The sequence below is a fragment of the Stomoxys calcitrans genome, chromosome 3 (genome assembly GCF_963082655.1).
Source record: "Stomoxys calcitrans chromosome 3, idStoCalc2.1, whole genome shotgun sequence".
NCBI lineage: Eukaryota > Metazoa > Arthropoda > Insecta > Diptera > Muscidae > Stomoxys > Stomoxys calcitrans.
Genome location: NC_081554.1, coordinates 27,567,695 through 27,581,140, shown reverse-complemented (window position 1 = coordinate 27,581,140; position 13,446 = coordinate 27,567,695). Strand labels below are relative to the sequence as shown.

General features: G+C 35.3%; 1 protein-coding gene across 6 annotated transcripts in view; it reads left to right on the top strand.

The window, feature by feature from the left end:
• The window catches only part of LOC106087249 (polypeptide N-acetylgalactosaminyltransferase 5), a 217,809-nt gene extending 206,136 nt beyond the window's left edge, over positions 1-11,673 (top strand). For 5 of the 6 annotated variants that reach the window (XM_013252223.2, XM_059364356.1, XM_013252225.2 and 2 more), the window contains 3 exons: positions 7,263-7,402; positions 7,485-7,718; positions 9,780-11,673. In XM_013252223.2, coding sequence (XP_013107677.1) covers positions 7,263-7,402; positions 7,485-7,718; positions 9,780-9,926 — 521 coding nt within the window. In that variant the 3' untranslated portion in view covers positions 9,927-11,673. Of the gene's footprint in view, positions 1-3,046; positions 3,228-7,262; positions 7,403-7,484; positions 7,719-9,779 lie in introns of all 6 variants that reach the window. The other variant, XM_059364355.1, reaches the window with a different exon arrangement.
• Positions 11,674-13,446: the final 1,773 nt, after the last annotated feature.

Sequence of the window (13,446 nt, the reverse complement as noted above, 5' to 3'; positions counted from 1 at the left end):
AATGCCGGAGCAGAGTATTTTGCACTTGTACTTTAATTCACTTGAGTAATGCAATCTTTGATTTTATTAATTATTGTAATCAGAACTTAAAATATCATTTAGCAGCAAACAATATTCAGTAGTGGAATATGACTGCGGTAATAACGAAAATTAAATTTCGGAAGAGAATAGCGCCCTCTAGAGGCTCAATAGTTATAATCGTAAGTTGGATTTATGTGGAAGCTAGAGGTGGCAAACTATCGATATTTTGAACATTCGATATTTTCGTTATTTCTAATAATAAATATCGATAGTATCCATACTCTCGTTTATTTCCCATCACCTATATTTACAACGAAAATGAGAAGTAAAAATCAGGAGATCGGTTATAAAGAAGCAATCTTAATGCATAGACAGATTAAAACCAAACTTAATAAAGACAATTGGAAACCTTGAGAGTAATCATTGCACAAAAGTTTTTGAAAATTGCGCCCTCTTTAGGTTTAGGAAGCAAAATCGGGAGATTTAATAACGAAGCCATTTCAGATTATGGACGATTCTAACGATACTTGCAATACACAACAAGAAGGACGAATGAAAAATTAATGATTGGGATACATTCAGGATCGGATCGCTAATTTTTTGTTCAATTTCGCAAAAGCTCGAAGGAAAATTATCAATCGATATTCAGCCAAAAATTAATATTCGGTGGTTGTTGTAGCAGTGTGTTGTCAGGAACTTTGTGACTAAGGTGGGGTGCGTCCTGAGGGATCTGGGTCTGAGTCGAATGGGTTTGGCTAGGCAGTTAACAGGTGACACGTGTCGTTTGGTCTCAGGTCACAAGCGGGACACACATCCTGCATATTGGAAACAATTCTTGTTCTGTAGGATTTAAGGGGGCTGCATCTGCCGGATTGTAATTGAGCCAAAGCTACTCTGGTTTGTCGGGTGAGGTCAATTTTTTCAGGTGCAATGGGTGACGGTCGCTCTCCATTGACCACATTTACCCGCCAACTATTCACCAAATCTGCTACCGTATCTGCTTGATTGTTGGCTAGACCCGCCTGATATCTTCAAATCAATTCGTTGAGTTAGACGTTTAAACTATCGCAAATGTCATGAATGGGTGGAGGAAGGGCTGATGTCATGATCGTACGATCACCCGCATATGATACGAATAGGTAGAGGTTAAACAGTACATTGGTAGGACTAGTCCCTCAACCGTCTTGGCTACTAGTGAGAGAAGGGAGATCGATCAGTATGCCTCCCCCTTACTCGGGTCTTTTCCAGGCTTCAGTAGAGGGATAACTCTGCCCATTTCCAGACATCGGGTGCTATAAGAATGTTCAATTACAGGTTGAGGACAATTGTAAGGTACTCGATTCCAGGTAGATCCGGATTATTCTGATCCCAAATGCCGGCTTGCCAGGATACGTCACTCAGTAGATCAGAGGTTGCAATGGAAATCTGTGGCGAGTCGCTGCCCATCCTCGTAATTCTAGTGGGGGCATCCTCATTCACCGTGCAAAACGTCGATTGAGCTATGTCCATGTTACACAAATTAACAAATTACAAAATTAACAAAGTACAGGTCGCAATTATCATCCGATCAAATTTGCTACAGTCATGTTTTTCGGCCTAGAGACAAACCCTTTTGAAATTGAAAAAAATTGGTTCGTCCGATTTGCAGTAATAATGCAAGAAAATGGTCATTTGTTTACCGATTCTCTCGAAATTTGGTAGGAAAGATTTTCTCTTGACTCTCGACATTACTGGTGAATTTCATCGAAATTCAGATTTAGATATAGCTCTCATATATATACATCGTCCGATTTTCACTCCTAGAGCCACTGCAAGGACCAATCTTGCCAAAATTTCGTACAACGCTTTCCACGCCAACTACCACAATATCTAAGGAGTTTGCTCGAAATCGGTTCAGATTTAGATATAGCTCCCATATATATGTTCTTCCGATTTTGAGAAATATTGCAATAAAGTGCTCATTTTTAAACCAACTCTCTCGAAATTTAGCAGAAACGATTTTCTTAAGACCCTTGATATTACAGTTGAATTTCATAGAAATCGGTTCAGATTTGGATATAGCTGCCATATATGTATATAGCCCGATTTCCACTTCTATGGCCACTGCAAGCGCATTTATTCTCCAATCTTGCCAAAATTATGCACAACGCTTTCCTCGATGCCTACCACGATATTTAAGAAGTTTTCTCGAAATCGGTTCAGATTTAGATATAGCTCCCATGTATATGTTGGTCCGATTTTGAGAAATATTGCAATAATGTTGTCTTTTTCAACCGTATTTTTACAGTTTGAACTTATTTGCTCGAAATTTGATACGGATTGTTTAATAACCCATCTGAAAACATCCGCCGAGGTCCATCAAAATTGGTTCAGAATTAGATATAGCTCCCACTTTGTACTTATAGGGTAGGTGTAGGGTATTTCAAAGTCGGCACCGCCCGACTTTTGCTCTTCCTTACTGATTTTAAGTTATATTAATGCAAAGAAAGAAATTTGGTAGTTAATCTGCTTTTGGCTGCTTTGGTATTTCAGCGATTTTAGCAAAATACCTCAATTTCTTTTGTGTTTTCAAAAAAAACTTCTTTTCCACTGAATTCAAAAAGTATTTCTAATATTATTCCAAACTATATTAGACACTGTTTGTTGTTAATTGCAAACCAATATTGTAATTCTGGTTTTTGGACTATAATTGCTTTACAATATTAACCCAAAACATCACTCAATGATCGCTCGCATGAACTCAAATCTTAATCGATTGTGAGAGGAGACCTTAATAATCATAACGATACTAAACATTTTGGCTACTATTTCATTAATAATCGAAATTATTATAACTTTAATTTTTTTCTTTTATTTTGTTTTTTTCTTCTATCCTCATTATAATCCATTTTTTTCAATAACATCAATGCAAACTAAACAATTTCGCTCTAATAAACAAAATTAACCATTGGGGCTTTTTTGCTAAAAAAAAAAATGAAACAAACCATACACAATTCGTTGTGGTACGTGCCTTTAAAAATCATAGGTTTGGATGTGTGGCGGTATTTTAGAAATAGCACCTTGTTCACGTGTTGGCCATGTATTTCGTAAATCGACTCCGTATACATTTCCTGGCGGCACAACGGAAATCGTTAATCATAATAATGCTCGTCTGGTTGAGGTTTGGCTGGACGATTGGAAAGAATTTTACTACAGTTTTTATCCAGGTTATATTTATATAAATATTCTATCTCTAAAAACAAAACAGAAAACATCTCTTTTAACCCACTCAGCTTTCATTACAAAATGAAAACATTACCCAAAATTAAAAAAAACAAAGATAATTTGAAAAAAAAACAAATCATTCAATTACATGCATTTATATATCACTAGAATACTTGGACTTACTACTACTACTCCTTCCAACTCACTCTTATGGCAGTTTGGTTAGACAAATTTTCAAACCTCCTAATCCCATTCATACTTTGTTATTCATATTTTGTAACTGTGAACATATAAACATGGAGATATCAACTAACTAAAAATTTCTTTCTAGTACATTTCTTAGAAAAGCATTACGTTTCCAAGTCCCTCCTTCCACCAAAAAATATGTCGTTATGGTCTGCTATGCATCTATCAATTGTTTCCGAACATAAACCCATAAAACAAATGTTTAATAATTTTTTTTTAAGTTTTGTATTTATACTTTTATTTTTTTTTTTATATAATTTACTCTATGTTAAGCTTTAATTGTATTGTATTTATTTGTTGGGTGTTGGTTTTCCCCTTCGTTCTCTATGTTGTATTTATTAATTTAAGGTCAATGTATGTATATGTATCTATGTATGTATATTGTACCATAATTAAGTTATTATTGTTATTTATTTAACACACTTGTTTATATATGTGCGTACTCGTATGTGTGTCTGTTGCATGTTTTTTAATTTATTTTTTTATTTAATTTTAATTTTACAAAATTTTATTTCAGCCTTGTGTTTGTCGTCGTTTATCCTCTTTTTTTTTTTGGTTCATATATTTTGCACATCACCACAACTGTTATCCTGTTATGTTTTAGTCCTTTCCAGTCCCCCTGCATTTCTAAGTATCCCCATGAGCACAAAAGCAAACGCTTATTTTGTTTGTCTAATTTTAGTCAAATCGTAAATGAACCAAAGGAATGATGTTTAAGTAATTGCAAATTGTTTGTTAACATTTATGTTTTGGTCGGACTACAGACAAATTATCCAAATGTATAATAAATAATACAAAGATACCGATTAGTATGGATACGAATAATAACAGGGGCCGAATTACCGCATATGTAAATGAGTAAAACCGTTCGAAATCTCTCTATTGTGAATTATGTATTTCATTATTGAAAGCGAATTTTTGCAATTTAAGAAGGCAAATGTTTAAGTCGATTATAATTTATAGACAATTTGACATTAAAATGTAATGGGGTATAACATTTAATAAACACGATGAAACTTCATTCGATTCGAAAGCGCACTCGATCACGTATGCGGTAATTCGGCCCCAGAACCTCAATTGTACGTTGTACTGTTATTCACTTAAGTCAACGGTTGTTCTATTGTGAATAACACTCATGCATACACAAGCTTTGAACTTTATTATTTATTGTATAATGCAATCAACATATTTGAATACTATTGCATACTTTTAGGATTAAAATAATTGCTTTGTTATACCCACCACCGTTGGATAGGGGGTGTATTCATTTAGTTATTCCGTTTGCAACACATCGAAATATCAATTTCCGACCCTACAAAGAATATATATTTTGGATCGCCGTAAAATTCTAAGACGATTTAACGATGTCCGTGTGCCTGTTGTAATTACTCTACAGCCTTCGAAAATTTAAATATTGAGCTGAAATTTGGCACAAATACGTCTTTTTGATGCACGCTCGTTAAGTTCTTGAACAGGCCAAATCGGTACATATTTGGGTATACCTGCTATGTAGACCTATTTTCCGATAAAGGGTCTATTGCCCATAAATGCTTTATTTTTCATCCGATTTTGGTGAAATTTGAAACAGAGGGTTATCCTAAGCCACCTGATGTATGACCTAAATATCGGCCAAATCGGGCTATATTTAGGTATAGCTGCCATATAGACCGATCTCCAGATAAAGGGTCTAAAGCCCATAAAAGCTTTATTTGTTAACCGATTTCGCTGAAATTTGAAACATTGAGTAGTTTTACGCCTCTTAACATATGACCCAAATACGGTTCAGATCGGACTATATTTAGATATAGCTGCCATATATACCGATCTCCCGATTAAGGGTCTGAAGCCCATAAAAGCTCTATTTATTACCCGATTTCGCAGAAATTTTAAACAGTGGGTAGTGCGACACCCCTTTGGAGAGAAGTTTTTACATGGCATAGTACCTAACAAATGTTACCAGCACAAGAAGGGGAAAACCAAACTCCGGATTCGAACCCAGGCGTTCAGCGTCATATGCGGACATGCTAACCTCTGCGCTACGATGGCCTACCCTATATAGTACTAAAATAAAACACAGCTGATAATGCTCGTTATGTACGTCTTTTTAAGTAACCATATTTAATCTCAGGGAGTAATTAGGCAGTCGAACTACATATGAGTGAACTAAATCCCAATATTACTAATTTTTTACCTTATCGCTTCTGATTCTAAAATCATACCCTATGCCCTGAGTGTTGCCAATGTTATATAGGCCCAAGACCCATTAGCGAAGTCAGACCAGCTTTCTGGGTGGACTAAAACCCTTTGAATAGCAATAAAACGAGCAAATTTCATTGAAAACAATTAAACTTTTAAAATTCTGAGGGAGGAGGGGCTAAATCTTTTTTGGGGGCCCTAGAAGCCTTTCTACGCTTATGCTGAGACCTATTAATCGGACATCAACGATCCTAAAGGACCCGAGACTAATCGGGCCTCGAACGACCGTAATATTTTGGGTGTTGTTGAATTATGGGGGTGTAAAAAGTAGCCTGAGTAGGTAATTTGCACAATCCAATAAAACAAGTCACTCTCGTTGTTGGTCGGCCCAATTTTCATCTCAAATTTCAGCCAAATCGGATGAAAATTGAAGCTTCTAAGGGCTCAACAATTCAAATCAGGGGTTCGGTTTATATGGAGTCTATATCTGTTTAGAGATTCAATCGGATCATACTTGGCATGGATGTTGGAAGTCATAAGTCATGTCTTTGTTCCAAAGTTCAGCCCAATCGGATGAAAATTGAGGCTTCTAGGGGCTCAAGAAGTCAAAGCCGGAGATCGGTTTATATGGGGCCATATCTGTTTATACACCGATTCGGATCGTACATGGCATGGATGTTGAAAGTCTGTTTATCTGTTTATAGACCGATTCGGATCGTACATGGCATGGATGTTGAAATTCATAAATTAATTCTTTGTTCCAAATTTCAGCCAAATCAAATGAAAACTAAGGCTTCTAATGGCTCAAGAAGTAAAATCCGGGGATTGATTTAAATGGGGGCTATATCTGTTCAGAGACCGATTCGGATCATACTTGACATTGATGTTATAGATGACAAAAAAAAAACTAAAACAGGAAGAACGCAACATATTTATTCACTGATTAAACGTTCTGAAGTGGTAAAATTGCTTAGGATTTTAATAAAATCACATTTATGGGCTCCAAGGAACAATTATTTAAATTAAAATAAATTATTTTGTTTGTTTTGTTATATTTAATTATTTCAGATCAGGTGTCAGTGCTGCCAACGTCAAAGTATAAAGCATATGGCGGGTATAGCGTTTTATTTATCCATAAGCTAGCGAATCCGCTAGACTGGCAAAATTATGATTTTTCGTTAAAGTTTTCGCTACTATTCCGAAAGCTATTGTCTATTAAATGTTAACAAAGTCAATTATTTTAAACTCTTTCCAAAAATGGTTCATAAATTCATCACTTGCATTAGATACACTAAAAAGATATTCGATTTCCGTGTCCTAGCAATCAATCATCACTACGCTCAAAAGCGTAAATATTTGTAAATACAAATTTCCGTGATAAAATATAAAACAAAAGAGAAAAAATAAATAAATGCACTCAAAATAAAATGAAAATTTGCACTAACACCAAACTAAAGTAACTCACATTAATACACACACTCACATAACAACAATTTCATAAGCCTTTATGTAACCGTTTTTTACAAAGTAATAACAATTTTTTTATAATTTTTCTTTTTTTGCGAAATGACTCAATCCCCCCCAAAAATATGCAGGTGCTCGTAAAGCTTCCGCTGGTGATGTTAGTGAACGTCGTGCTATGCGAGAACGTCTGAAGTGTAAATCATTCCGATGGTATTTGGAAAATATTTATCCAGAGAGTCTAATGCCTTTGGATTATTATTATCTGGGTGAAGTAAGTGTTTTATAGAGAGATCATGGCTTTGTTTCCCTAGACTAATATGATTTTTATTGATGACGCTTTTGTTTTGTTTTAGATTCGCAATGCCGAAATGGAAACCTGCTTGGATACCATGGGCCGTAAATATGGTGAAAAAATCGGCATGAGTTATTGCCACGGCCTGGGCGGCAATCAAGTATTTGCCTATACAAAGCGTCAACAGATAATGTCGGACGATTTGTGTTTGGATGCATCACAGTCATTGGGTCCGGTGAATATGGTGCGCTGCCATAATATGGGTGGCAATCAGGAATGGGTATATGATGCAGAGGTAAGATGTTTGTTTATTACAAGTAACTTTAATGACAGTAAGAATGGATTATAGTATAACAGAAACGTCCATATTTGATAAGTTACCAAAAAGGTGTAGAAAAGTAGCAACAAAAAGCTCAAATTAACGAAATAATCATATGTTCGTTCATTCTCAGTGTTGTCAATATCGAGTAAACTATGACAAGATCTTTATGGACAAGTTCGGACAAACAAAGTTTCGCACGGTGATGCCAACAATTTACCAACAAAAAGCGTCAGAAAAAAAGTGTAAAAAGAATAAAATTTTGTGTAAAATGATCAAAAAAGCACGAAAAAGTCCTAATCGTCCAGCTGTGGATTTTATAGACCATCAGAACGTCGAGGTTCAAATTATGGGTGGAACACCAGAAAACATGTGCAGTGAACATTTTCCCCTCATTAATGCTGTCGACATTTGTGATGTATTCAGTCATATGAGACTTTTCTTAGAAGAGTGTTTTTTTTCGTTTGGCACTAGATGGTACCTTTTCGTAGTTTGTAGTTAGTATAGAGAGGCTCGAATAGAGTGTAATGTTAACAAGTAAAAGCGTTCAAATTCGGCCGGGCCGAATCTTATATCCCCTCCACCATGGATCACATTTGTCGAGTCTTTTTTGATAAACAAAGGATAAAAGAAAAAAATTGCTTTGCTAATTGAATTGAATGTTGGAGAACACAGATGTTGTTGTTGTAGAAGTGTGTTGTACACTGAGGCGTACGTACGTACAACCAGCTGCCATAGAATTGCCTTGGGACCACAGTAGAAGTATATGTGTAAAATTTCAGACAAATCGAATAAGAATTGGGCCTTTTAGGGGCTCAAAAAGTAAAATAGAGAGATCGGTTTATAGGGGAGCTGTATCAGGCTAAATACCGATTCAGACCATATTTGACACGTATGTTGGAGGTCATGGAAGACGTTGTTCAAAATTTCAGCCAAATCGGATAATAATTAGGTCCTCTTGAGGCTCAAGAAGTCAAGATCCCAGATCGGCTTATATGGCAGCTATATCAGGTTATAGACGGATTTGAACCATATTTGGCAGTTGTTGGAAATCATAACAAAATACCTCATGCAAAATATCAGCCAAATCAGATAGGAATTTCGCCCTCTAGTGGGTAAAAAAGTCCAGGTTCAAGATCGGTTTATATGGCAGCTATATCAGGTTATGGACCGATTTTAACTATACTTGGCATAGTAGTTTGAAGTCATAACGAAACACATGCAATATTTCAGCCAAATGGGATAGGAATTGCGCCCTCTAGAAGCTCAAGAAGTTAAGCCCCAGATCGGTTTATATGACAGCTATACCAGGTTATGCTGGCAACATTTGTGAGGTACTATGCCATGTAAAACTTCTCCCCAAAGAGGTGTCGCACTGCGGCACGCCGTTCGGACTCGGCTATAAATAGGAGGCCCCTTATCATGGAGATTAAATTTGTATCAGACTGCATTCATTGATATGTGAGAAGTTTGCCCCTGTTCATTAGTGGAATGTTCATGGGCAAAATTTGCATTTTACCAGGTTATGGACCATAACAAAACACCTCATGCAAAATTTCAATTCGTATAAGAATTGCGTCCTCTAGTGGCTCAAGAAGTCAAGATCCCAGATCGGATTATATGGCAGCTATATCAAAACATTGACCGCCATGGCGCATTTACAATCCCTACCGACCTTTACAAATAAGAAGTATTTGTGCAAAATTTCAAGCCGATAGCTTTACTCCTTCGAAAGTTAGCGTGCTTTCGATAGACAGGCGGACGGACCGACATTGCTAGATCGACTTAAAATGTCACGACTCGAGATTATATATATACTTTATGGGGTCTTAGACGAATATTTCGAGGAGTTACAAATAGAATGGCAAAGTTGGTATACCTCCATCGTATGATGGAGGGTATAAAAATGCTAAATTTAAATCCATTATCTGCTACTTTATCTCATTCAGTGTTAGCAGCCTGTAAGGAATACAGGCTGCTTACCAATTTTTTTTACCTTATCTGATGTGGAAGTTTTTTATCTGTACTTTATTTCAGGACAAATCAATACGACACACGAATACCGGAAACTGTCTGCAACGGCCCTCAAGGGAAGATCCTACAACACCCCTATTGCGTCCTTGTAACTATTCGCGGGGGCAACAATGGCTGATGGAGTCAAAATTTAAATGGCAAGCTCATTAGTTGTAAACATAGTTGTTGTTGGTTTATTTTATTATTATTTTTATTAAATGTGTTTTAGTTAGGATTTTCGATTATAAATATTTATTAGGTTTTACAAAAATGTAATGCAAAAAAAATTTTTTTTTTTACTTTAATATTTTTGGTAAAATTTTTAATTTTCTTTTCTTTTTGTATTATTTAAAATAAGTTATTTTTGAATTTTTTATATTTATTTAAAAAATGAATGTAATGATTTTGTTTATACAAAACTAAACAAGTAAAAAGGCGTTAAGTTCGGCCGGGCCGAACTTTGGATACCCACCACCTCGGGTATATATGTGAACAACCTTTCGTCAAAATCCAGTGAAAAATGCATACCTTATGCCCCATAGCAGCTATATAGACATATCCAACGATTTAGACCAAATGCTTATAAGTACAAGTCATTGTTCAACCGAGAAATCGGTCTATATGGGAGCTATATCCAAATCTAGTTCGATCTGAGCCAAATGGAAGACCAACATCCAAGAGCCCAACACACCTCACTGTCTCAAATTTCGGCGACATCGGACAATAAATGCGCTTTTTATGGGCCCAAAACCTTAAATCGAGAGATCGGTCTATAGGCAGATATATCCAAAATTGAACGAATCAGTGCCAAATTGAAGAAAGATATCGAAGGGCCTAAGGCAACTCACTGACCCAAAATTTCAGCAAAATCGGACAATAAATGCGCTTTTTATGGGCCCAAAACCTTAAATCGAGAGATCGGTCTATATGGCAGATATATCCAAATCTGAACGAATCAGTGCCAAAATGACGAAAGATGTAGAAGGGCTCAACACAACTCAATGTCCTAAATTTCAGCAAAATCGAATAATAAATGTGGCTTTTATGGGCCTAATACCTTAAATTTGGACCGATTTGGGCCGGAGGATTGACGGAGGATGTCGAAGGGCCCAACGTAACTCACTGTCCCAAATTTCAGCAAAATCGGGTAATAAATGAGGCTATTATGGGCCTAAGACCCTAAATCGGCGGATCGGTCTATATGGGGGCTATATCAAAATATAGTCCGATATAGCCTATCTTCGAACTTAGCCTGCTTATGGACAAAAAAAGAGTCTGTGCAAAATTTCAGGTCAATATCTCTATTTTTAAAGACTGTAGCGTGATTTCAACAGACAGACGGACGGACATGTCTAGATCGTCTTAGATTTTTACGCTGATCAAGAATATATATATACTTTATAGGGTCGGAAATGGATATTTCGATGTGTTGCAAACGGAATGACAAAATGAATATACCCCCATCCTTCGGTGGTGGGTGTAAAAACAAGTTAAGATAATATTATTTAAATATTAATAAAAGAAAACAAAATATTTTAAATAAATTAAAAACTACAAAGAAGAAACATATCCTAATTTAAAGCTAAACTGAAAAAAACACAAAACAAAAAACAGAAAGAAATCCTAGATTTTCATACGACTAATTCAATTTGTTTAAGTTTTAAGTTATGTTTTGTAAAATTTTATTTCTAATTCGAAACTATACAGTTGATATATAGAGAAAAATAAGGAAACAAACATCCAACGTAAAATATCACAATTTTTATACATATATTTATAGACAAAAAAAGAAAGAAAGAAGATAGAAAATAACAAAAAAAAATATATAAAAACAATAAGAAAATGCAACACAAATAAGTCATTGACATTCTGGTTTTTAAGCATTCTCTTTTTTATATATATACATACATAAAACATACATTTATAAATATACATACATACAATACATACCAACCAACTACTAATACCACTAATACTTCTACATACTACTAATACAGCATACAAAAACCATACAATACATAAAACAAATGTGTCTTCCCTTTATTAATTTAATTTTTACTTTTATAACAATCACATGCGATGATACGCTATGAAATATTATGATGAATGATGATAGTAAAGTGAAAACAAAACAGATATACATGATAATACAACTAAGAAGTACATACATGCATAACAAAAACAAATCTTCTTTTAGTCTCTACGTACGTACATACATACATATACTATACTTTATTTTTATTATTATTATTATTTCTTTTTTTAATAAATCATTTGTATAAATATTATTACCATTATTATTACTATTATTATCAATAGAAAAAGAAGAAAAGAAAAATAAATATAAAATTTCCTAAAGACAAATAAACATACACGAAACGCGATTCAATCAATTTAAATTACTGTTTTCAATCGTTTCTTGATCGGAGTTCGAACTAACATTGATAAAAGCCAAATCTACGAATTTGCTATACCCTTTGTTGGGTTAGGTTTAAGTGGCAGTCTGCTATTATGTTCTATAGTCTCCTCAATACCATGGCAGCCGGTTGTACGTACGGGATTGACCCCTTCATCGGCCTGGGCTGCCGCCTCAGCGTACAACACACTTCAAAAAAGAATTCAAAACAACAACAACAAATACTACATAGTCTCCTCTTCCTCAATGACCTTACGGCTACTGCAGAAGTCGTAACTTGCAACCTGCAATCTAATATTGGGTTGCCCAAAAAGTAATTGCGGATTTTTCATATAGTCGAAAATTTTTTCACAGCTTGTGACTCTGTAATTGCATTCTTTCTTCTGTCAGTTATCAGCTGTTACTTGTAGCTTGCTTTAGAAAAAAAGTGTAAAAAAATTATATTTGATTCAAGTTCATTCTAAGTTTTATTAAAAATGCATTTACTTTCTTTTAAAAAATCCGCAATTACTTTTTGGGCAACCCAATAGTTTCTGTTCCTGTCATTCGTTGCTTTTTTAGGCCTCATCCTGAAGACTAAGCTTACATGTTGCTAGAGGATTGCCACTTCCCTCGATTTGCTAACCTATTTCCTAGTTGTGCAAGCTCATCTGCTCTATAATTCCAAGATATATTAATTTATAGGCAGTGGCAATTGACCAACAACAAAATATTGAGTGCACTATCTGTCAAAATCAGTGATTAGTGTAGCTCTGATTTTGTGTATGCTACTAGTTCGCGCCATTTTTCGTTGTTTGTGTGTGGCATGGTACTTAACTATAATACACACACAACAAAAGTCGTTGACAGAAGGGAGAACAAATTTTACTCAGCTGTTTACGGTACACTACCTGGTAATTATGTCATGTATAATTTCTCTAGAATATCTCTTTGGCACCCTGTACAGGTGAATGTTTAACTGTTCAGCCATCTCGTTGAGAGATCAGACAGTTGAGGGCAGATTTGAATTCAGAAATACGTTCCCCAGATAATTAAAGAGCTGCCTGGATGTCTGAGAAGATATTTATGACAAAAGTCATTATAGTATGTTATCTTTGCCATACTATAACTTCTATAATTGCAAGGATCTCTGCTTGATACAAACTACAGTGATCGGTTAACCAGTCCTAGTTTTTTATAGTAAACCCTAAAACCCATCTGGTCGTCTAATCTGGTTCCAATCGATTCTATCAGGATTATACACCCATGTTCTTGCTTGTCTACTTTCGCTGCAAA